This window comes from Macrobrachium rosenbergii, chromosome 20 (genome assembly GCF_040412425.1).
Source record: "Macrobrachium rosenbergii isolate ZJJX-2024 chromosome 20, ASM4041242v1, whole genome shotgun sequence".
Taxonomy (NCBI): domain Eukaryota; kingdom Metazoa; phylum Arthropoda; class Malacostraca; order Decapoda; family Palaemonidae; genus Macrobrachium; species Macrobrachium rosenbergii.
In genome coordinates, this window is record NC_089760.1 from 12390001 (window position 1) to 12417005 (window position 27005).

Sequence of the window (27005 nt, forward strand, 5' to 3'; positions counted from 1 at the left end):
GAAATGCTTTTTACACGTTCGGTTAAAATTCAGCTTACCTCTGTCGAAGAAGTAAATGAACTGAGTTGCTGGTAGTTAGTCAAGTGTAGGGGTCGTGTCAAGCTAGTGATCTTGGATGAGAACACCTCCTGAAACAAGCTCCTCTAAGAAGAAAATATCGCATGGTGAATAAATATAGTTCGGTGGCAGAGCACCGGGATCGCATCTGCAAGGTCCCTGGTACAATCGTGGTCTACCACCCACCCAATCGCCTAGCTGTGAATGGGTACGAACTTACGACAGCTTGGGTCATGAAAGGGCATGGAGCTAACAACCTCATCATTAGAAACATACTAATAAACGAAGGCTTTATTCTCGTTGCGTGTTTATATATATATATATATATATATATATGTGTGTGTGTGTGTGTGTGTGTGTGTGTGTGTGTGTGTGTGTGTGTGTGTGTGTGTGTGTGTGTGTGTTTTTTTTACAACTGGAGGCCCTGAGTCATGAAGTTGAACTTTGGCTTCCTCTTGTCTTTCAAATTGTTTTGCATACATCTTGCCAACTTCCTTATTTAACTCTATTCTGTGACTTACCGTATTAGTCATTCTAACATAATCTGCTATATTTACCAAGAAATATTTATGCATACCAACTGATTCCATTGGTCCACCTCCTTCCTAGTGCATATTACCAGAGTAAACATGCCCTTGCTCACATTCACCTCCAAGTTCTTCCCTCTTGAAAACCTTTTAAAATTCTTTCCCTACTCTCTGCAGTTTTTCTTCGTCATTTCCAATAAACACTGTATCATCTGCAAACTTCAGTCCCGTTTCCTATCCCAGAACTTTGCACCTACATCTCTGTCCTTTTTATGACTTTTCATGTCACTCCACCCATAAAGGTATTTAGTGGCATAGCACGACCCTCTGTCAGACTTACTGAACACCAAACTTGTCACTCTCCTGTCTACATATTCTGAAATATGAAATTTACTGATGACATTCACCAGTTTCATGTACTGTGATAACTGTAGTGACTTCACAACTTTCTTTATATTTTAGAATGCGCTTTAAAGTTGTAAAACTTCGAATGGAACAAAAATGGAGTAGGCAATTATTCACTCATGGAATTTGAAACCCCACAGGTTTGAAGATTTTGGTTAGTACTTAAGCCCCCACCCCCAATTTTGACTTGGGTTTCAAAACTTTCAGTGAAAAGAGATACCAAAAAATACTATGAAAATGGATATTTTGAGAGATTGCTGTATTTGTTACAATGTATTCTAACATATACTTCACTCCCATTGCATAAGCTTCTGTTGCACTTGAAATTATCTCCAACGCCCAACATCATACACATTGCATCAGTTTTTTCTTTACATCTTTCACCGGTCCCAAGACTTACAATGCTGTCTTTTCCACATTACCTTCACATTCGGAACCCCAGGACTTAATATTTTTCTTTTTTAGCTTGCAACGCGAATGTGCAAATGAAGAAACGCGCAAAAATCTCCAACAAGGGCAGACGGTCAAATGCTCGCTTAAAGTATACCATCATTCATAACCTTGAACTTGACAAGTTGTTTTCTACTAAAGCGACGCAAAGGCATGACGTAGTGAAAGAGTCTTGATGAATGAATGATCATAAATTGTGGGGCATCGTTCATTTTGTTCACTCATTCACACTTGTTCACAGTCAAGTATTGTAGCCCTCGGAAAATTATGATCGGATACCTCATTAACCGCATCAGTTTTCAAAATATTTTACCTTGTGTGTGTATATTATATACATGCTTAAATACGCTATATATATATATATATATATATATATATATATATATATATATATATATATATATATATATATATATATATATATATATACTGTGTGTATATATATATACATATATAGTGTGTATATATATAGATAGATAGATAGATTGATAGACTCTACAGCTATTTTATGATAATGCTAATCTCTCTCTCTCTCTCTCTCTCTCTCTCTCTCTCTCTCTCTCTCTCTCTCTCTATATATATATATATATATATATATATATATATATATATATATATATATATATATATATATATATATATAATTAATTTATTTATTACGTATGTCAAGACTACATGCATGTTGTGACAGCTCACCTTGTAGAACTGAAGCATCATGTACTGTTTAATAAAAAGAGCTACGTTACCTTTTTCATTTTTGGGTCCAGGTCATGTTCTTCTGGCACAGCCCAGTCAACGTTGACGCGGACGTTATCCCAGAGAACGGATCCATCAGCAAACAGCTTCCTCCTGGCCATGGCTGCATCGCGGTGGGTGCTGTATTCGACCAGAGCATAACCTCTGTTCCTCCTGCGATTATGAATATCCAGGTACATAATGATTCGCTCCACATTTTCCGTCAAACGACACAACTCCCGGTGCAGTTCATCGCGGGTCTTCTCTTTGGGAATGTTCCCGAGGAACAGCCTGCGGTTGTCGAGGCTCAGCATCACGCCGAGAAAGCGACGAGGCCGGATCTCAAAGCGGTCCAAAGCCTCTACGGCCTTCACGGCGTAATAAGGATCCTTGAAGGTCACAAAAGCGTATCCTCGATTCGTTCCTGTGAAATCTAGCATGAGTCTCAGCTTATAAATAGGTCCAATGCGTTCCATGATGGGCAACAGTTCGTCTTCGTATATATCGCGAGGGAGGTTTCCAAGGAAAATTTCACTTCCTCTCGGAGGCACAGGGTCGACCCAGTTAGGTGGAGGCCCATAAATACGCTGACCATGCATTTGCACGATTGGGCCGTAACCTTGGCGCTGTAACTGGACAACTGCCATATTAGACCTCCTCCAGTTTAAGCGGATATCACGCTCCATCGTGCCCAGTCACTATTTTGGCTCTTTGCACTCCTACTGTTCCGACTGAAGTGGGTAAGGAAATGGTTGACAGCTGGAGAGATGCCAAACGTCTCGATAACTCCAATACCCATTCATGGGGGTTCCTGGATGCGAAATACTGTATAATTAATCCACTTAACTCGGTTCATTCGTCCAGGAGGTTCACGTCAACGTTTGGAAAACCGTTTCCCGTTACACACATGAGAGGGAAGGGAAACTCTGTCTTATGAAGCATGAGAGCCTGTCAGGTACTGTAGAGAGTTATGGAAATAACAGCTATCATATATCTGCGAGAGAAGTTGTCGAGATACCGACGTCCGATTGGGTTAATTTTCCAGTGAGAAAAAACGGAAACCACGACACAGTTTGTTTCCGTGGTAATGAACCAGATATCTTTTGCTCTGATTAACTGCCCTTTAACGTTTTATTTCTGTATTTCGTTCTCTTGCGTAGATCGCTTAGTGCTATAAGCGTTGCAGGTCAAGAAATATGAGGCTCCATGTGACGGCAACAATGGTTGTGCCATAGGACACGTGACTGGAAAGGAGTGGGTTTACACCTCTCACGAAAACGATGGTGGCAAAACTGTTGTGACAAGTTTCCCCTTGCTACTCTATCATCGCACCAGCGTATTTGGCATCAATTAATTTCGAGCTGTAAACATGACGTGTTCGATTTCAGAGTAACAGTTATGTTATGCCGACTTTGTAATACGTTGCGAAGTTTGTAAGCAAAATTTAGGACCACAATATGGTAATTATCATGAATACTTGTTATTATTTGTTGTTTCCAAAACAACAGAAATGTCGAACTTGTTTGCCAATTGATTTAGTTATGAACGAAATCGTTTCGGAGCTTCCTTGGGTATCGTATATATAATTTACTGAATGATTGACAGATAAATATTTATTTAAAGAAGAAATATTTTAAGTAGAAATAATTTTGCCTCGTGGTGCTTTTCTCGTTTTACTCATGATCAGGGATTTTGATAACTTATTTACTGACGCATAGGAATACTGGTGGAATGTCAGATATATCAAAAGATAATCGATAGATAATCCTTCAAGGATATTAGATACTTATAGAATGTGTAAAATCTTTACGTAAGTGGAAATTCGTTTTCTTTGTTAGAGTATCCAGAATACCAGACCCGCTAGAAAGTTCCTTCACTCGCGACGAATTTACATGGCATAACTTGTTTTCTACGTAACTAGCCCTTTAAGTACTAATTTTTTTAATAACACACATTTAGTTGTCCTCAGATTTTCTTTGTTGGTTATGTTAATTACGTATATTGATTCTCGAAGAACAAATTATTCATATACCAAGATTTCTCTTCATCTAAGTTAATTCATTAGAAGGGCTGAACGCGAACGAAACACGAAGCAAAACTCTTCCCCCTCCTCGACGGTTGAAACAAACAAAAAGAAGGCTCACAATTTCAACAAATATTGTGACTTTTGATGTATTCAACTTCAACTCAGTCAGACATGCATGGACTTTGAGTACTGTTCTTTCTTGTGGTGATGATAAAATACAAAGAAAGTAAATCTTGCCGTATCTAAAAACATTTAACTCACTGAAATTGTACGAAACTTTTGCCAAAACTTCATAATTATAATTTCTAATAACCCTCTCAAAGCCAAACTAGGTAATGAATCGGACAACGTTAGCCATTTGCATTAGATTTCATGCGTTTCGAAAATGATCGTTCATGTTACTCTTTTTTTTCTCTCTCTCTCTCTGCGTGTGTTAATCCTCTGTATCTCTCTTCCTTTATAACAAACAATGTCTTCTCCCTCTTTCATTCTCATTCACCAGTCCGACAATGGTGATTATTAAAATTTGCTCTTAAAACTATCCAGTGCGATGACTCTGTACCCGGGCCAGGCTTACGACATGTTTAGAAGGGCTGAACGCGAACGAAACACGAAGCAAAACTCTTCCCCCTCCTGGACGGTTGGAACAAACAAAAAGATGGCTCACCGATTCAACAAATATTTTGACTTCGTAGTGGCTTATTTGCCTTATCCAGGGAACCGTACGGAGGAAATAAATATGTTCACTATGGTGGCATTTGATTATTTGTTGTCTTTTCATTCGAAAGAACAAACTTATACAGTCACTCTACATAAATTTTGTGAAAGCTTATAACATAAGGATTGGAAAGCCAGTATTCATGACCCTAGATTAATATGCCTAATGGGTTACAAAATGGCCACTGCTTTTCTTTACGTTTCAGGCAAATACGTTTGGTAATGGAAAAGTGAATGCAGTCTGTGGCTTGTTGGAAGTGCATCGTATTTGTAGTTTCTGAATAACAAAGCGAATACCACAAGCGTTGTTTTCTATAAAATTTTCCTTGATGCTTTCGTGTATATTTTTTTTTATCATAATTTACCCCATAAAGGGGTAGTGCCCATAGGGGGTTAGTGTCGTCAGTGCATCTCATGCGGTATACTCTGCAGGCATTACTAAAGGGTCGTTGCAGCGTCCCTTCGGCCCCTAGCTGCAATCTCTTTCATTCCTTTTGCTGTACCTCCATTCATATTATCTTTCTTCCATCACGCTGTCCACCCTCTCTTAACAGGTATTTAATAGTGCAACTGCGAGCTTTTCCTCCTGTTACACCTTTCAGACCTACCTACTCTCAATTTCCTTTCCAGCGCTGAATGACCTCATAGGTCCCAGTGCTTAGCCTTTGGCCTAAACTCTATATTCAGTTCAGTTCTGTCTCATACTTCAAGTAATTTCTCTTTATGTGGCTTTGCTTGAACCATTTTTTTTTCAAATGTCACTTTGACAAGTTAAGTATATTTTAGTTTAACCAGACCACTGAGCTGATTAACAGCTCTCCTAGGGCTGGCCCGAAGGATTAGATTTATTTTTACGTGCTAAGAACCAATTGGTTACCTAGCAACGGGACCTACAGCTTGACAGAAAACACATCTGGAATATTATTGCACACTGCTTTCTTAACCTCAGCCACACTTAATTATTCAGATGAATAAAAAAAAACCCAAGTATGAGTTCATTCCATCACCATGGTGTCCCTCCTTGCTGCTAGTCCACGTGGAAACAGTGAAACTCCTCAATTTAGTCTTTAATCATGGTACGCATGCCCTCTTGTCTAGAAAACGTTTTAGAACAATATTTTCGCATTAATAACCTCACTGACTTGACTATTACTCCCGACCATGAGGTTTTCTCCCTATTCCACCTTGAGATCCCCTGTAGGGGGCTAGTGCCGTCAGTGCACCGGACGTGGTTCACTGTAGGCATTACTTAAGGGTCTTTGCAGCGTCCCTTCGGCCCCTAGCTGCAATCTCTTCTCTTTCATTCCTATTCCTGTACCTCCGTTCATATTCTCTTTCTTCCATCAGACTTTCCACCCACTCTAACATTTGTTTCGTAGTGCAACTGCGAGGTTTTCCTCCTGTTACACTTTTCAGACCTTCTTACTCTCAATTTCCCTTCCAGCGCTGAATGACCTCGTAGGTCCCAGTGCTTGGCCTTTAGCCTAAATTCTATATTCTATTCTGTTCTATCCACCTTGAGATCCTTGTACTTCGTATCATTTATTTTCTGGATCTTCTTATCTCGCTGTCCACCATTCCAGCTTCCTCCTTTTAGTGTCTTGAGCAGTGAATGATTGAAAGTGGCCTAGGCGTGTCCCGATAGCTTGAATTTCATAAAATGATTTAGAAATTGAGTAGTATGATGAAATGATCTCAGATGGTTAAATAATAGGGAATTTCAAGTATTTATGAATTTGATAGCTTTGATAACAATGGGATTACATTGCATGCAATTAAACCCCTAGTGGTCGTTGAGAAGGGGTTTAAAATATGTATGATTGTATAGCTTTGGTGGCCATGGTGTTGCAGTATGTGATGTGAGTGTTTATACATACATACATGCATACATACATACATACATATATATATATATATATATATATATATATATATATATATATATATATATATATATATATATATATATATATATTGTGGTGGGACGTGGCTTAGTAGCTCTATAATGTGTTGTGATTAAAACACTCAGTGAAAGAGAAAATATAAAATTTATTCACTGTAACTTTCACGAAGTGCTTTCACTTTTCACTGGACGTGGTGTGGCAGAGGTTCTGTTTACACACTTGCTCGTATGCCTCTCATTGAAAAGTTCTCCTCTCAGCTGCCGCTAAAGTTAATTCCTGGGAACAAAGCTCTGGGTTCTTCTCCCTGTATGAGATGGCAACAGGGCATGTGAGGTGGACTGGCTTCAGTCGGTCTGCTCTCTGCTCACTATCTGTCCGTTGTCCTGTACATGTTCATATATACATAGGGCCTTTATTGCTCACTTGAACATTTGAGCCTACTGTCTGCGATTCCATTCGGCAGAAGTTACATATTTCTGACTGACTCGGGCAGTGTGGAAATACCTCGAAAAACAAGATAACATACAACTTCTGAGAAAATCACCATTCACATGCTTTTGAGTGAGATTACTAGGGAATAAAAATTTACTATTATTTTATCAACAACATTTCTGAGAACTAAACAGAAAACAGTGCTAGGGAGTAATGATTCAAATAAAATTATAATTTCGTAACTTATGCTTTGAAAACACGCCCACTTCAGAAAATTCATCTTAAGATTTTTTCTCTCAATATAATCTGCTGTGGTGTCTTGTGCCAATGTTGAGCTTCCCTGGAATTCTCTCCATTCTAAACTCGTAGTTCTTAAGTGCTCGAGCCCGTCTGATGATCCTTAGACTCTCAGTCTTTCAATGCTGAATGGATGCAAGTGGCTTGTGGTCAGTCTGTGTCACGAAATCCATTTCATACAGGTGCAGATATTGCTAGACACTGTTTTGATAGTTGGAAATTCTAGTATGCCAATGCAGAAAATATAAAATGTTTTTAATTTCACCGTTCAGACTTGTGTGGCAAGGCCATAAAATGACTGTATAACTCTTTCTTTGCAGATGCTACACAGATGGAAATTCTAAGGAAGTCTAATGAATATATCACTTAGTTTTTAAAGTGAAACAGGCTCAGGAACATCGAAGCAGTGCATAACATCAGGAAAGCTCGATCTGCTCTTGGAAACCATAACCGTAACCTGAACAGAGGGTCAAGTTCTAGCAGATAAATATGTTCAGTGTTTTTTGCTACAAAAGAGAAAGCTCGAATCCAAAGACACCATACTTTTTAATCTGTTAGTAAACCCTCCACAGAAGCTCCCAAGAAACTGAGGGTAAGTTTATACAATGTTGTGGAGGCTCATTAAACAAGGTTTAAAACATTAGTTAGTGAGAGGAACATAGCTTAGCATCGCTTTCACCAGGAAGAACGAGAAGTTATTATTCAGAAAGTGTGTAAGCAATCGAATATATTAAATTCTGGATATCAGCCTACTGTTGATAGATACGAGATCAGGATTTGTGAAGCGCAATTGAGAGATAGAACAGAGTAAGAGAAGAATGATGAGGTTAGAAAAATGAAAAAGAGGAAAGAGGAGACTTTGTGAAATGTTATGGGGGGTGATTCTAAAAAAAAAAGAAAAAGAGAGGAAAGATGAAACTTTGTTAAATGTTATTCGACCTTATCAGTCCCATTGTATAGCAGGGTCGGCCGCTCGAGTCCTCTTTGTGACATTATTTAAGATGGTGAATTAACATAATTTATTAGGACGCTTAGAAGATTTATGTTTATAGGTGTAAAAGTAGCCTTCAGGGCAGATATTATAGGTGAAAATTTGAGAGCTAATAAGAGCGGCTGTGCCCTTGATGTGCAGTCAGCGAAGTTTGCAGATTACATAGTTTTAATCTGAGGTTGTCAAAGGAAATTAGCAATTGGTGAAATATGATTTAGAAAAAAACATAATTGTTTATATATAGATATGGAAGAAGGAAGAATGGACGTTTATGTGTTTGATGGTGGCCTGATGCGAATTACAATATAGTCAGTGCCAGGATCAAGGTAGGAGCTCTTAGGAAAAAAAAAAAAACTTTTGGTAGAGAAATAGAATTACCGGCCTATGATTACAAGCAAAGACACGTTACTATTATTGGCTTTTACAGCTGGTACTTATATGCTGTTCCACAGCTTTACCAGGCTATAGCAAAATCCCAAAGTACTTAACGAAAATATGCGAGAAATGCAATGAGCTTTGAAACAAGGCAGGTTAATTTTTAAAGAAATTCAAAATAATGGGTTACCCTTGAGGACAAAAATTGACTATACTCTGTTTCAACTCATGTCCCAGAAAAAATCAACAATCATTGACATGTAGTAATATTAACACTGTGGGATGTACCGTCCAAAGACAGAGGTTGAGAGAGAAATGATAGAGGAAAGAAACAGAGAATAGCAAACGAATGCTTTTGAGAGAGAGAGAGAGAGAGAGAGAGAGAGACGAATGCAAAGAGAGAGAAGAAGAAACGAATGGAGAGAGAGAGAAAGAAGAGAGAGAGAACAACAAAGAGATGGAGAGAGAGAGAGAGACAGAAATAACCGCGATCCCATTGTCTTAAAAGCATCGTAATATAGGACTAGGTCCCGACTTTTTTTTAACTATTGATTAATTGACGAAATTCAGTACTTTTCATAAAAAATTGTAACATTAAATAATATACCTTACTCTTTCATAAGTTAAACGAACATCTTTAAATGTGTCCCCATAATGCATTTTTAATTTCCTTTATTTGTATTAACGAATAATTTTCAATGATGTTAAGCCTTTGCTGTATTTATAGTAACAGAGAAAGGGGAATGCATTCTTGTACGTAGGCTTATGCTGATTTTACCTCACATCAGCCTTGCCTACCCATAAAGTCTGTCAGTGCCAACAAAATAATAAACCGATACTCGAAGCTCAGAGCCCGACGATGTTTAGAAAGATTTCTGGTTTAGAACAGCCAGAAACGTATTTCAAAAACCTTTAGAAATAAGGTGTTCTTTCAGCATCACTGGGAAAGCATTTTGAATGTTTAGCTTCATAAGGCTCATATAGGCTAAGCACATTGATAATGCATTATTTTTGCAATATTTTGTACTATCGATAAACTCACGGTATCCATAAGATACAGCCCGGCTTTGCTAATAGCCAGTTCTTTAATGTTCTCCCGCCAGAATTTTAAAGAGCTAGTGTTGCATTACCCTCCTCCCCTAGCGCACTATAGGTCCAACTCGTTTTATTCTTATGAAGTGATTCCTACTTCATTTAATGCAACAAGCAATATATGAAAAGTTAGTATTGAGATCAGCCTGAAAGAAAGACAAGTATGCACATTGCACAGTTCGAACCAGAAAGAAATTTTTTTAGTTCTGACCGAGCCCATCATTTATTTTTTACAACTTTATTCACTTTTATCAATTATAGAAAAATTTTATGAAGAGAAAGACGTAACTAAAACATATATGTTAGACACTAGTAGTATGAACGGGATGTATACTTATAAGAAATCGTAGCAAACCAGGGCAATAACTCGAGTCTGTAGTACTGTCACTTATAAAATGCCTATAAACAATCGCTATTAAAAAAAATAAACAGTCAAGTCATGTGGCTTATTTACAATAGTTTCATACATTTGAAAGGGTCCTTGCGTTAAATGTATATTGTTAAAACAAGGAATTTTACATCAGGAAAATGCAGACTACCACATTCGGATAAAAACGATAGCAGTTCAGTTTCAGCAGAAGTTCTGAATCCAAATGTTAGGTTAGATAATTTCCCGCGGCCCTCCTCCTTCTCTGGTTGTTCGTATACTTTTATACCAATTTTATTACTGGTACTTAGTTTTTATATCATTATAGCTCCGGTATATCTGTAGTAACTTAAAAGTTACTACAGATATAACAAAGTTATTTTTGCATTTTTTGTGTATTTCCGTGTCTTCCATATAAATAAGTGCTTTGGTAGGAATTCAGAGTCTCTTAGATTACATTCGAATAAGATGAAATTAAACCAATGAGCAGCCGATATCATGAGCAGTTTTGCGTTGACAAATTGTTAATGAAAACAAAATTCCGATGGCAGATCAGCTGACACCGACTGTAGTATGAGAAATGACAATGAAACAGTGAAAGCAAAACAGAACAGTTTAGTTTAGTTTATGTATGAACGTTTTCTATTCGTTTTGAAATCATAAAAAATGAATATAATGTGTTTGATGGGAGTCTATGATTATATAAGACTTGGAGCCTTGGCAGGGCAAAAGGCTTCCACAGAGCTGTCCTTCACATCCCCAGGAGAATCCCCAGATTAGTGCCATCTTTTACATAAATATTTAGCAAAAGTAAACGAAAAAGCGGTAACTCTGAGGAAGAGCTCCACACTAAGATTTTATTAATGATTTTTTATTTTTGCTGAAAAATATAGAAAAGTATATATAATGCAGTACAGGTGAGATAACTTGAAGAAATTTACCGAAATAATGCAAGAAATTTATTGTCTTTTTTGTGGCTTTTTACGCAGAAAAGCTCCGCGGGACGCCATGTTTAATATCAGCCCCTTAGGGAATAACGTAAAAACAAATATAAAAGAGAGAAATTTTCTCACATTATATATATACTGTATATTTCGACAAATTTCTCAAGTATTCTCACCTGTACTGCATCATATACACCCTTTTCTATACAATTCAATCAAAAAAGCTTATTAACAAGCATTATCTTCTTGTGGAGCTTTTCCTTGGAATTACTGACACACACACACACACACACACACACACACACACACACATATATATATATATATATATATATATATATATATATATATATATATTTATATATATATTTATATATATATGAGATCCTCACGTGAAAAATAAGAGGAGGTGCCAAGACTCTCAACGTTTATTCCAAAGTCATCTTCAGAGAATAAATGTTGAAAGTTTTGGCACCTTGTTCTTTTATTTTCACGTGAGGATCTCTTATATACTTCATCCACGGGGCCATTTTGGAAATACAATATATATATGTATATATATGTGTGTGTATATATGTATATATATAATACACTGGAAACTTTTACTAGTGCAGACAATAGGACTCCACCTTAGCTGCTCCTTAGTTTTCCAAAATGATTCTTATCAAGTTGGTTTTCCTTTGCTATCTAATTTTGTGGTGCTTACCTCCCAGTCTCATTTCATTCCCTGTAAGAGATCAGACAGCGTCAGTGTACAGGTATGAAGTATAAGCAGCAAATTGGTCACAAAGGGTCCTGACAAATGGGGGAAAACAAAACACACCTAGCTGTCACGATAAGAACGTCCAACCTAGACCCTTTGAAAATGCCATGGCAATCAGGTCACATCACGTGACCTGTCAGCGCCAGTCAGACCAAGGCATCATTTTGATAGAAGGTGATCATTCCAATGATACGAAATGGACCACCTTGACAGAGGTGTTGAAAGTGAAACCAAAACAGAACTAAGAATGGTTAGCATGAGTCAGCAGATACCTTTAAAAAAAGAGTAAGTGATCAAATGATGAAGGAAGAGGTAAGGTTGAGAAAGAGGAATAAACAGGAGTTGTAGAATAAAAAATTCAGTTAATTCAGTTACGAAGTGTTCTTTGCAATAAAGTAGTGAGATCTCTGATTTATTTTCTGAAAACGTCTAGAATTCAGTGGTTTTACAATACAGTCTTGTCTCCCTAAGAGTCATGATATTTATTCATGTTCCTGACTAGAATACTAAGTTAAAAGAGATAGAAAGAGGTATCCAATTTCAGACATTTGTATAAAGATTGAGTAGAATACTAAATTAAAAGAGATTGAAAGAGGTATCCAATTTCAGACATTTGTATAAAGATTGAGCCACATGTGTTCTTTGAAAACTGTCCCAGATTGTAGGTAAAAGATTCGTTGATCTTAAGCAGCAGGACACTTTTGTGCATTGTTGCACAACTTGCATTTTTAGGGGATTCAGCCCTCCACACAGCATGTATCTGGTACCAAACCAGTGTTAATAGCCTTCTTACCTGCCTTTAAGCTGTAATAAACTGAAATTTATGATTCCCTGCTGAAATCTGCTCGTTTTTCATCAACATACACATATAATACTCATATGTATATATATATATATATATATATATATATATATATATATATATATATATATATATATATATATATATATATATATATATATATATATCTTGCATAAATATGGACCCTATATGCCACCAGAAAAGAAAATGAAAATAATTGGGGAACCAGTGGCTTAACTGAGGGCGTTGAGGAGAATAATTCATAAGTAATGGTCAGGCAAAAGAGCCCAGCAAGAGTGAAAACGATAGAACCTTTTAGTATTCTTATCATTACACTAGACTTTTGAATATTGAGATTGCAGAGTAATGTATTTTGCATTTAGATAGAGATGCAACAGGCAGTGAGACCAAATTGTGTGTGTGAGGACTTTATATGGCCGCCATTTAATCACTTCAGAAAATATTCAAGTTTTTACCAGTATTGTTTGAATTTTGCCTAGGTAACACTAGTCCGTGAACGGAAGAAATGTTGTCTTGTAATTGAATCAACTTAACCAGTAAATAAATCGAAGGAAGCTGACGGATAATTCGTTTGAAAATCGAAAAGGTTTGTTTTAAATACTCTCCATTTTGGTTTGAGGTGGTACATCCAGATACGCATATCAATGATTTTCTAGAAAGTCAATGAGCTCTAGGTGCAAAGCAAAGATTTTTTTTTATATTCTAGTCCTCGCCATTTATCGCCTCTGAGGGCTTTCATAGCTGGTGTGCATTGCAATATGCATGTAATCCTTTTGAAACCGTGTACATGATTCTGAATATGGGATACAGATCGAACAGCAACGCTGAATTTTCCGAAAATTTACTGAAGGAAATTGCCTTCTTTTGTTCCCGGAGGACCCTTTGTCTTACAAACTGGAGTTGTGGCACCAGATAAATGGAGTGGTTTTTAGCACGTACTCGGAATCCTGAATGCTAAAGAGTATATAGCTGTATTTAAGTATAATAGACCTACCATCTATGCCATGAATAATCAGGAGTTTCAAGAGCTCTTTGGTTTTTCAAGTGAAGTAAAGGGACATAGATGGTTTCTTTTTATATTGTACGTTTGACCAATAATGGTAACATGAGCGCATTCTTTAAAAAAATGAAGAAATATAGTAGGCAGACCACTGCTAACAAGGTAGCAAAGAAAGCTGTAATTTACTGTGGAAAGCCATACAGCATGATTACGAGAGGGGTAGCAGCCCTTTGTCTTGGTGTCCATTGTAAAGGGTTTCTCAGAATCTTCATCTGCCCTAATTTAGTGCCATCGGCTGTAAAAACGACATTGCCTTCTGAATGAGAAGAAACAAATGACCCGTGTCTTCTGAAAATTTACATAGTATGAAAGTGCAAATCCCGTTAAACTTAGAAAAGTCAGTACGCGACAACAAATGATATATGCAGTACTGAGAAAGTGAGGTGCAGTTTTCTAGAACATTATAGATAGATTGATTGATTTTTTAAATTTAGGCTGTCAATCCAAGCACTGAGGCACTTTCAGCGCTTAGTGAAAGAGTTGAGTGGTTGAATAGCAAGACTGAAGAAAGGAAGCGGAAAGGTGGTAAAGTAAAAGGCCAAAAAGTCCCAATGGAGGCTGCAAACACCCTTTAGTACTGCCTACAGTGCACCACGTGAGATGCACTGACAGCACTACCGCCGTACGGGGTAGCACTTTTTATCATTGTGACACTGAACCAAGAGCCAAAATTAACGACGGTCAGTCAAAATCTAAACGTTTTGTGATGGTGCAGGATTGCCATCTGTAAGAAAAAGTTAAGTATACCTTAGTTTTACCAGACCACTGAGCTGATTAACAGCTCTCCTAGGGCTGGCCCGAAGGATTAGACTTATTTTACGTGGCTAAGAACCTATTGGTTACCTAGCAACGGGACCTACAGCTTATTGTGGAATCCGAACCACATTATAGCGAGAAATTAATTTCTATCCCCAGAAATAAATTCCTCTAACTCTTCATCAGCCGGCCGGGGATTGAACTCCGGCCCATCGAGTGACAGTCTGAAGCTCTACCGACCTAGCCAACGAAGGGCTTTGCCATCTGTAGATATAAATAGAAAAGTGGTTCCACATCGGTCAGCAACAACGATCAGTGACCTTAGAGACATACATGAACAGGGAAAAAATGTTAATAGCTATGACATCAAATAAATTTTAGTTAATTTTCTCTCAGGCCTTTCTGAAAATTGCAACAGAGAGAGAGAGAGAGAGAGATTAAAGCTCTGCTGACCCGTCCATTCAGCTAATCAGAAATCATGCTTTTTACGCCTGGAACGTTTACGAGTGCATGGAGACCATAAACGTGCTTGAAGATCGATCAGTGGTAACTACAGGGATACGTCCCAATTTAACCTAACCTATTGTAGGGATCTGCGTCCTACCCGGGACGCATTTGGTGTTAGTGCAGGCCTTTAAGGTTTTTAGATATTTCACATGACAATGCAGTGAATGTCGACGAGAGAGAGAGAGAGAGAGAGAGAGAGAGAGAGAGAGAGAGATTTCTGAGTGTAGTACGGACTCTGTTCGTATAAAAAGTTATTAAACGTTTCGGAAGCAGAAGCTATGCATGTAATGAAATGTAATCTTCGGTCACAGCTTATAAGCTCAACGCATTTGACCAAAGTTGTAAATATTGTGAAAATAAAGTCAACGCTACTTTGAGTTATATATAACTTTATGGACTTCATAACAAAAGTCAATAGACGGGGTACTTTGACAAAATTTGATAATTTGTGAATCACTGGGCAGCTGCTGCCATTTTCAAGATTATTTTAGATCCGGTGCAAATTGCCACAATCATATTCAAACTTCAAAGAAAATACATTCAAACCAATATAAGTTGAAATGAAGAGCTCCTTAGCTGAACCGGCAAATGTTGACAGGAGTTGAGCACAAAGCCAAATAACCTGTGTATAATATACTCGAAAAGCCCTTCAACTGTATGAACGGAAGGAGGCATGAGCTCATCCAAAATTGAACCAACAATCAACAAACGAGGCAAACCACGGCGTTTGAGGCCCTGGGCATCCGTCAGCCTGTGATCTTATAGTCTCAGTCTCCCAGATTCAGTTGTGGTTAGACAGTGTTCGCGAGAGGTTGTGACCGCGTTGTTCTCCGGGGCAAGTGAGTGGACTGTTCGTTGTGCCTCGAGGTGTCTCTTCCAGGAGGTTTGATGGAATGACATTATTTACCTCCAGCGTTTTAGCACAAAATGATTTATCTTTGGTTAGGGATACTCTCCTCCTGGCTATGGAAAACAGGCGGTGCCCAGTTTCTAACAGGTAAGATAAACGATAGTGAAATAAGTTGTGGGTATCGGACATAAACGCATTTCAGGTCAATGATGTTTTTGTTAATGTGGTGTGCTAACTTTGTACTTGATTGTTTTGCATTGGTATTTTGGCCATAGCTATATACTTCAGAACCAGGTTTACTGATACATTAAATTTTTAGTTTGACTAGGCCTATAGGCAGTTGTACTGTATCTTGGTTTTCCTGTACGTTTTCAAGCGAATTTCTTTTTTAACCTTTGCTTCAACGTAGACATAGGAACACAAGTCACTTCCACTTTTGTAGTAATATTATGTAGTAAGCGTTTTACGAAAAGGCGGTTTCCAAAAGTACTATGTCGTCTCTGCAACGGAAAAATGGAAAATAGACGCGATGTTTAATGTGGCCCCCCACCCCTTACTTTAAGAATACTAAGTTTTTGTTATTATAGGAATTGAGACTGCAGCATCTACCATGTGGGGTGCAAGTTAGTAAAAGTATACATTTAAATGCCATTCAACTTCCGTTGCTTACTTTAGATTCTCCAAACTCAATGATCTTTACGTGGAACTGATACATATTTGTGAAAGCAACATAAAGGTTGATGTAGATAGCATTATTGTTTGAAACAAAAAGCCTCTATATTGTGAGACTGCGGAGGAGTGATTGAACTGTAAGAAAAATAGGACACACCTTTTAGGGTTCTTACATAACAGTAGATCGAGTGCAACATCAATGTACATACTTTGAAATGCCCTTTTAGAAAATTTAGCCTTTCCTCGTGGAAGCGCCTATTTTGTTATACAAGTACAGCAATAAGATTTAATGTAAGTGAGGTTAAGGGCGTTTTAACTGGCTTGTCGTTTCTTGGTAACATAGGCCTAACCAGAAATTTAGATTTTTCCATTTTTAATAGATTCAACTTTTGGTAAAAAGCGAGTATAAAGTAAAATTTCACCAAAATACCCAACACCATCTAACTGCTGTTAACCTTACCCATCCTATATGGCACGTGCTTTCTGCGGAAATGCATTCTGATTCGTTCGGAGTATTGGTTTAACTTGCCCCCCCTTTCTCTCTCTCTCTCTCTCTCTCTCTCTCTCTCTCTCTCTCTCTCTCTCTCTCTCTCTCTCAGCGCTAGAATAAAGGCGTGTCACAGTGTGCGAAAGATACCATAAGTAAACATTGATCGTTCAGCATATTCATTCATGTACTTGTTATTTATTTTCAGTGGTGTTAACTTACTAGGACGTATTGCACCCTAAATATAACTATATTGGATTTTCGCGACGGCTTGTTTTCGGGAAAGGATTTGTCAATTTTATTTTCAAGTTACAGTTGCAGTATATATGATAAATACTGTATATGCCCCGATGCTTTAGGATACTAGTTATCGTTAAAACTTATCAGTTTTAAGGAACAGAAATAGGGGAGTCATGTTCAGTTTATATACTTTTTAGATACAGCAGTGTCATACCAGAATGGTAAACATGAGTCGGTTTTATGCACAGTTTACTCTGAATAGACGGCAACTCAAGGACTCTTCATGTTATACAAAAGGTTAATATGTTCATGATTCAGCTTGTCAGGGGCAATATATCATCCCTAATAACGGTGCAATGGTTTCTGCACAACTTTTATTCAGTAATATGCGTACACAAATAGAACAAACTAAAAGGCTTTGAACTGATATGTATTGAAATGTATACAGAATAATGAGACTGCTTGGGTGTACCCTATAACTAGGAAATCCAGACCCGGGACTGTGAAAGACTTATAGTGGCAATGACTCAGCCTGGAATTTCAGAACTCTGGTTATAGGGTTAACCATCTAGCATGAGGTAATCGTGACAACTGATATGACTTAACATCACAAATTGTAGGGTAGATACTGCAGTAACTTAAGCGTAATATGAAAGGAAGGGTTGTTAGAACACTAACAATGAGGAGAGCGTTTAAGAGACAATTTGGGTGTACCTTTTCTTGTGGGGTGGGGGTGGGTGATGAAAATTTGGGTAGGTACGATCAGAGGTATGGTTACCTGGCTAATTAGGTGGATAAGTACGGCAGATTAAAAGGAGAGAGTAAATGCAAAGTGAGTGACAGTAAGACGTTGTAGTCCTCTTGTGGAATTAACATTAATTTTATTTTACCTGCATTGCTGAGTGTTTTTTTTTTTATACGACTTCTGCCTAAGTAATATTACAGACCAATCAACGTGAAAATAATGTAAATATGGTTTAAGCTTCTCACGGTATGATTTGCTAATCCAGAGGTCATGTGTATTGAATGCATTTTTTTAAGCTGCATCGTTCACTTCCTATCCAATCGCCATTATCATCCTCATGTGTCTAAAAAATTATTTAAATCGAAACATTACATATGGCTGAAGGTGTTGCAAGAATTATCTAAAGGCTGTTTCCACAGAAATGCCATTTCACCCTTGCAAGGGAGGTGGAGCCAAGTCTCCTACTTGACAAGCCATAAAAAATCGAAAGTCTTGGAGAAGGATAGCATGAACCGTTTCTTTATAGCCAGTCAGTAGTATAGCCTACCCCTCCTCCCTACCCACCCACTCCCATAATGCAGGACCACTGAGAATATCCCTAAGAAATGTGAATGATGATTGCTACTTAATGTAAAATTTGTGAAAGAAACGGAACTCATCTGGGGGTTAATTTATTTTTTCCTCGCATTTCAAACGGATGCCTTGTTTTTATAGTCATGCTTAATTGCACTGATTGGTGTTTATTACACTCAAGTAGATGTTATTCCTTGTAAAAGGAATATTAAGAACTTGTTTTATTACTTTTTATTTTAATTGCTTGCTACAGCTGGGATAATTCTGTAATCCTGTTGATTATTATGCTTTGCATCTTTTTAAGAGAGGTAGGGAAAATTGTACCAATATACTAAAAGGATTTTTTTTTATGTAGGGGAAAGTGGAAGGTAGTGTTCTGACTGAGAAAGTAAAATAGGTAACAGAAAACTTAATATGGGAAGAGTAGTGAGAGTTTAAATAAAGAGGAGCATGTATGGACTCAGACTTCATGTAACAGTTGTGAATGAGAAGTTAGAGAGTAAAAGGAAAAAGTTTTATGAGAGTTTTATGAAACTAGAAAAAGCTAATGATAGCACCGAGAGAGATGCGATATGGAGGGTGATGAGGATGTACACAGTATGTCTGAATAATATTTTTTGCCGCCAGCACACCTCACATGATGCACTGTAGACAATACTTCACGGTCTTTGCAGCGTCCTTTCGGCCCCCAGCTGCAATTTCTTTCATTCCTTTTACTGTACCTCCGTTCATATTCTCTTTCTGACTTTCCACCCTCTACAACAATTGTTTCATAGTGCAAAGTTAAGTATACCTTAGTTTTACCAGACCACTAAGCTGATTAACAGCTCTCCTAGGGCTGGCCCGAAGGATTAGACTTATTTTACGTGGCTAAGAACTAATTGGTTACTTAGCAACGGGACCTACAGCTTATTGTGGAATCCGAACCACATTATAGCGAGAAATGAATTTCTATCACCAGAAATGAATTCCTCTAACTCTTCAATCGCGAGGTTTTCCTCCTGTTACACCTTTCAAACATTCTTACTGTCAATTTCCTTGTCAGCCATGTTGACCTCATAGGTCCCAGCGCTTGTTCCCCTTTGGCCTAAATTCTATATTCTATTTTCTCTTCTAAATTTTATTGAGAGAGATTTATAGCCGTGAAGTAAATGAAGCATGTTTTAGAGCATTTAGAAAAAAAAAATGATGGGTTTGATATGAAATTGGGCCAGTAACAAAGGTATTTTGTATTCTCCGTGGCTAATTAATATTTTAGGGGAGGAAGTGATGCGAAAGTCAGAGAAAGAACTATAGATATAGGTGCAAATTTGTCGGATATTATCGAGGGAGTTGTGAATGAAGTGTAGAGTGGGTGACACTTCCTGTGGAGGGGAATTTTTATTATATTGAAAGCAAGAGGGAGCAAGGGTAAGGTTTTCTAAGGTATATGGAAACCAGGGTTGTGGAGCAATGAATGTTAATGTGGACGGTGGAAAAATAGAAGCAGCTGCTTTATCTAGATATTTAAAGCAAATAAAGCAGATAATGGTATGTTGAGGGATGAGGAATGTCACAAAATAGGTGAAGCAAGTAAGGTGCCGAGGTTAGATAAAACATTTGAAGGGGTGGATAGTATCTAGGGAAGTCAAAGTTAGAATGTATGATGACATTGTTCAGACAGCCATCGTTTATAGAAGTCAAAAGTGGATGCTGAATGAGAATGAAAGGAGAGAAAGTGGTCAGTTTTGAGACGAGTTCTTAGCATAGAATGTGCGGTTTGAAACGGTGAGTATTTTGGAAATGGAAATAAATATTAAGTATCTTAGCCCAGGTGAAAAGGATGGGCATTGTTTTCATGTGATTTAGCCATGTGGAGAGAATGGAGGACAATTGACTAATGATAATATTGTGTAAAGTAAAAGTATTGAAAATATGGACTAGGGATGTTGGAATGGAAGGGGGCTCGTAATATCCCAGAAGTGGAAGAGTGAATGAAAAACTGAGGTGGTTAGCACAGTAAATCGTAGGGTTTACGACGTAGTTATGATGAGCGTTATGCGTAGGTGTGTGAAGCAGCTAATGTCGAAGATTATAGACTGTAGGCTTCGTCTTTGATATATTAGTTAAGAAGTGAAAGGGAAAGATTTTTGAGCCATCCAATATTAAGTTGGACAGTTTATTGTTTTTATGTACAGTATATACCTACATGAACACGCACACACCTACATATATTCATACATACTTATATTCTGTTTGAACACTGTATCATTAAATCACTGTGAGTATAATGATTAAATTAGATTAAGGTCATCATCTTGATTAAGACAAGCTAATTTTGACGTGATTTCCTGAATCGTGAGACCCCTACTATAGAAATTATTAAAATACCTCTTGTTTAATCTATCTCTCTACGAAGAAGTATTGCTGTCTTTGCACGCGTCTATGTCTGGGTGAGTGTGCGCCGTTCTTTCGATAAAGACATACCTATGGCTTGCTGTGCTCTCTCCTCTCCCTATATGGCAAGACTTGCAAACCCAGATGCATGGCGGAAAGGGATATGGGTACTTGTAGTAGCCATGAAGGTAATCGCATTACAATAGATGGAGTGGTCTCGCTATGCACGGCAGGACTTTAGCCCCTTTCCTGCTGTTCGGATCATGACTGGGGCGGTGAGAAATCCGTTTGAAAGGCCTGGCATGAATGGAAGGAGAGATGTAGACCGCAAGCATGCACGTATGAATGTACACACACACACACACACACACACACACACACACACACACACATATATATATATATATATATATATATACATACATATATTCAAAGATCCAATCATTTAAATGCTTTTATTCATTGTCCTGAATATTCCGAGGCATCATAGTCTCATCATCAGCAGTGGGATTGGCACAGGTATATTAACAGCATTTTTTTTTCTAAACTGAGCTGAAGAAAGAAATGTGTTAAACCAGCTTCAATTTGGGGATGGTAATTATCTCGGGTAGAAGCCAGGATGCTGCAACGAAGGCTACAGAGTATGCTTACCATTTAGGTTAACGGTAAGTAGTATGTACTGTACGTCAGGTAGGAGTATTAGCCTATGTGTGATATTAATTCTGTCATTGCTTCACACCTGAGTTTTCATACTCTCATATATTAAGCCATGCTTACCCCAAAAATTGAATTTCCTTTGTGCTAGGGCTAACCTACATCTAAAGCGAATTATTTATGAAAAGTACAACTACCTTGGCCAAGCTTTGAACCTCTTCATTTTGGGTTTGACCCAAGAATGACCTTAACTTATCCATTTACCCATCAAGAATCGTATAAATTGCTGACTGCTGTACAAAAATCCTGTCAAATCCAGGTTCTGTACTTGCCATCGAAATCAACCCAACTCACCCATCCTTAGTAGGGAATCTGAATCCAACCGGAATGTTTCACTAAAGTGGTAATCAACTGATATCTCTGTTGATGGCTGAATGGACGAGTCATACACATCACTGTATCGGACTCAAAAGGCAAAGGTGTATCGTGGCCAAGGTAGGTGCACTCATCATATATAGTTCTCTTTTTTTTTTTATTCCAAGTTGAAGTAAATCCAATATTTTTGAGTGTTTGTTGTTTAATACTTAAGTATGTATATATATATATATATATATATATATATATATATATATATATATATATATATATATATATATATATATATATATTATATATTATGTACACACACACACACACACACACACATATATATATATATATATATATATATATATATATATATATATATATATATATATATATATATATTATTTTTTTGTGACAGTGTTGCTTAAGTTAGTGGCATTTGTTTAGTAATATTTCCCAAGGTTGATTTAACCAATGTATGTAGGCCAGCCATTTGATTGACTATAGATGATCTTAGCACCTGGTGTTAAATTGGATGATAAAGCGAGAAGTTACTGTTTTGAAAATAAAGCTGTTTGAATTAAACAGCGTTCTGATTGTAAAAATTATTTCGAAAAAACGGAGACATGTTTTTATTTTCTTATAGTCATTGATAAAGATGTTATCTCCGTAAATGAGTTTTTCCTTTGTTAACCGTTTAAAAAAATGTTAAATTTCACACACTTAAAATTTGGACAGGAACATAAAGATAGGATATGATAAACTTCATTCTGGCGAAAATAAAAAGTTGAAGCATTTTAAAGACAAAATAGTACAGCATGCGTTTAGGAGATGGATTATATCATGGCAGATTAATATTTTTGGTCAGCTTTTATTTTTGCTCCTTGCTACCTTGTTAAATATGAAGGGGTGGAATATATTGAGTTTTATAGATAGGTAACATGGTTACATCATCTTTTCTTTTTGCCTCAAAGATAAAAAATATGAAGGTTCTTTCGTAACAGAAAAACAGATTAAGGGTTTTTATTGGTGTTTTCTGCTTTGCCGCTCCAAGCAGTGCTTTACTTGCTTTTATTTTGTTGGAAATGTATGTAAATGAATGGATGCAGGCATTTTAACAGCTTCATCAATATTAATGATCTAATGGATGCCGTGAGGGACAGGTAAGTTTGAACAGGTGATGCAAGGGTTCACGCACGTCGTAGGTACATTTCTCATCCCTTGACTGATCATTATAATTTGAACAGTGATATTCCATCACATTTGATAGACTTTGCACATCTGTATTAATCTTTTAATTAAATACCTGAAGATGGTTAGTAGGTAGCAGGAGAATTAAGAAAAAATTCAATTTTGTTGCATTAGAGATCAGTGTTTTTATGGCGATTAGGCTATATCGTATAAAACGAAAATAGATACTTTTACATCTCCCTTTTTTTATAAATCTTCATTCGTTTTTTTATTTCTTTATATTATATAAAGGCTTGGTGTGGAGAGACCAGAGAGGATCATGTCTAGTTGCCCAAAATAGGAGTGACGTAAACATTAGTCCAATTAGGAGATGACAGACAGGTTTCTTAAGCATGTTAGAAATAATTGAAGTTTTGAGATAATTTTGATGAAAGGAAGGAGAAGATGAATGTGAGAACTAATGATTTCAGTACGAAAGTCAAAGTGAGACACATTACCGAAGAATTAAAATATAGAGAACTTTGAATGATGAGTCCAAAATCAGGCATGTCGTGTTATGTTTTGTAATTGATTATAGCTTGGGCGTTAGTGGCTGAAGAAAAAACAACTGCTAATATTAAGACTTGTAAGGATTAGAGCAGAAACTCTTATAATTTAGAAGCAACTTTCCAGATTTTCAATCTCGTTACAGAAATTGGCAAGATTTTGTCTATGTTAATGAGACCATCTCTCTCTCTCTCTCTCTCTCTCTCTCTCTCTCTCTCTCTCTCTCTGAGATCTTTGGTTACGGTGTTTGGGTGGAGTAACTCTCCAGCACAGAAGGGGGTCTGTACATTATGCTGGAACACAGCAAGAGGTCCCCTATTCTGACCCTCTAAACTCTCTCGCTCTCTCCACACCAGGCCCTCCCCCACTGCCCATCCCTCTCCTAACCTTATGGATGGTATGGGAAAATTCCTTGCCTAATACATCTCCACTGTACTTATTAAGTGATTTGTCAGTCAACTGGCAAAATGGTTGACTGTTTTGTTGAATCGATGAGCTTCCCAGATTTTCAGGTTTCCATCTTGGAGACGCTGCAGATGGCACAATAGCCTGCCTAGTGCTCTCGGGTGATGGTTGGTGAGCTCACAGCATGATTTAGCCATCCAGGAGTGCAGAATGCGATGGAACATTGTTGTGCTGCCTTATCTAGATTTCACTGATGTGCGGTTTATTAGGTTAGTAGCTTAAATGTGCTCCTTTTTGCAGGTTGATGGTCTGACTTTATTTTTGTCTTATTCCATTTTCGTGTGCGTCTGTTCAGAAGAAAAAAAAAAAAACTGGATGAGGTAACGCAATTTCTTTGGATTTATAGTAATCGTATACAGGAAAGCTAGCTAAGTTCATACACATGCAGACACGAAGATAGACTTAACTTGCTTATGGCTTACATACGGACAAATGGACAGTGTGTGAGACACCAGTGTTATCGATAATTTAATGCGGACAGTTATTATTATACTTTTTAACCTGGAAATTATATGCTTATGTAATGAAATGAAGGTTATTTGCATGTATAAATATAGAACATAAATCAGACCACACATACTGTACATTCAGATATAAAGACGGTTAAACTTGAAGTCTTGGATTACTTCAGTAGGACTGGAATGCACCATCTCAAGTCCGGCAAGCTTTAGCAGATAATCTTATCATTCCATTTTATAGATGGTCTGGAGCCTAATTAGTGTAATTATAGTTAGACGTCCGCTGAATTAGTGCCTCTTGCTGGTAGCGCCGGACAGATGATAATGGCCTCTGCATTGGTTTGGCTGATAACACAGTCAAGTGTAAAGGCTTGTTGCAGAACGAAAGACTGGTTTTTTGTCACAGGCGCTGGTGTGTGTGTGTGTGTCTGCGTGTCTTTGATTACTGGTTGGGTAGTTTGTTGGTATGTCGTTCCGAAGCATTATTTATCTAGGATGATAGTGAAAAAAGCATAGAAGGGACATCAAGTGAGAATTTTCGACGGAGGAGCTGGAGGGTTGGTGGTGTGGCGGAATTGATAAAAGCCTTGTGAACATATAGATGAGGTTGAAAATAATGCTGAGAGTGATATCGTAAGCCAAGTCAATTTTTGGTCGATATGGGAATGATTACCGTTATATTATTGTGCACATTCATAATGAAATTATTAATAGTTATGCAGGACATGGAATGACAGCATCACTCCACATGAATCTTGAACGAATTTAAGGAAAAGCACAATTTACGTAAAGCCTTGATTGGACGGAAGCATTTCATGTTTCTTGACTTTTTTTCGATATATTTTACTTTTGTTATATTTAATGAAGCCATTGTTGCCTACTGTTTGCCTTAGGGAACATATTATGCATTGTGCTTTACCTTGATCGTTTTTTGTAACACAAAAAGCTTCGACACTTCATTTTAAAATTGGTGTGGTAGGAAATGTTTATTCAATTATGATTATGTATAGGTGCAGGGACTCATGCATTTGTATGTATATAAATTTATGTATGTATGCATGTATGCAATCTATAATGTAAAGTTGAAGATAGAAACGAGCAGAAAATTTTCACATAGCTTACAAGAAGCTGTGTATTGCATTTGCCTTCAAAACTAACTTAGATCTCTAACTAGAGACTTGTTCTATAAAGGGAAACTTTCATAAAAACTGAGGTGGTAAGAGGTAGGGGCTTGACCACGGAATTATATATATTCATGAAAAACCTGAAATGAACAACATGGCCCCATAGAGTGCCTTCGTTACAAAAAAAAAAAAAAAATAACAAATGTTGTTGAGAACATTGTTCCTTACGTAAGGTTTTCCATGTTTTAATAAAGTCTTGCAAGTCAAGTCCTATACCTCTATCCACATTTTATTATCTTCCATGGTCCCACTGGCCTTGTCATGAAAAAACAAGTATAAAATGCACCGAAGTTTCTTCGGCGCAATCGAGTTTTCTGTACAGCGTATAATGATGTCTCAGCCACGGCCCTTGAAACTCTCAGCCGTGGCCCATGAAACTTTCAGCCACAGCCCGATGGTGTTCTGTGTTGTTGGCACCTATATCGGTGCCAGACGCACGATTATGGCTAACTTTAACCTTAAATAAAAAAAAAAAAAAAACTACTGAGGCTAGAGGGCTGCAATTTGGCATGATTGATGAGTGGACGGTGGATGATCAACATACCAATTTGCAGCCCTCTAGCCTCAGTAGTTTTTAAGATCTGAGGGCAAACGGACAGACAAAAATTCACCTCAGTAGTTTTCTTTTACAGAAAACTAATATCTATAATTATGAGATGGCTTTATACGCACCTCCCACTTTTAGGACCAGGTCAACGACATGAAGTTTGCAGGTTGTCAAATAATGTTTACGCTGGCAGTGTGGGATGATTTAGTGGATCTATATTGACGAAGTAAATTCAAAGCATGGGTTTAAACTTTAGCCTATGTCACGAGGTATAGATAATGTTACGAGTACATAATGTTTTGCGTGCAGAAACTTCTTTTGTGACATTTCACTGCGCAATTATTGCACTTAGGCTGTTGCATTGAGAGGTAACAAAAAACTGAATGGCTCGAAAAGTATCATAAGAGTGTATCCAGTGATTAC

At 37.4% G+C, this 27005-nt stretch overlaps 3 protein-coding genes across 5 annotated transcripts in view; 2 read left to right on the top strand and 1 right to left on the bottom strand.

Annotated features, from left to right (window-relative positions):
• LOC136849049 (probable RNA-binding protein 46) overlaps positions 1–2875 on the bottom strand; it is a 52605-nt gene extending 49730 nt beyond the window's left edge. Inside the window, exon 1 of the mRNA XM_067121950.1 lies at positions 2186–2875. Within this exon, the coding sequence (XP_066978051.1) occupies positions 2186–2860 (675 nt within the window). The 5' untranslated portion in view covers positions 2861–2875. The remainder of the gene's footprint in view (positions 1–2185) is intronic.
• Drep4 (DNA fragmentation factor-related protein 4) overlaps positions 1–9288 on the top strand; it is a 100991-nt gene extending 91703 nt beyond the window's left edge. The window contains exon 8 of one of the 2 annotated variants that reach the window (XR_010856217.1): positions 7871–9288. The gene's annotated coding sequence lies outside the window, so the exon portion shown is untranslated. The remainder of the gene's footprint in view (positions 1–7870) is intronic. The other variant, XR_010856218.1, reaches the window with a different exon arrangement.
• A 6720-nt stretch (positions 9289–16008) lies between these two features.
• Positions 16009–27005, top strand: part of wb (wing blister) — a 423965-nt gene continuing 412968 nt past the window's right edge. For both annotated transcript variants that reach the window (XM_067121957.1, XM_067121958.1), the window contains exon 1: positions 16009–16225. In XM_067121957.1, coding sequence (XP_066978058.1) covers positions 16156–16225 — 70 coding nt within the window. In that variant the 5' untranslated portion in view covers positions 16009–16155. The remainder of the gene's footprint in view (positions 16226–27005) is intronic.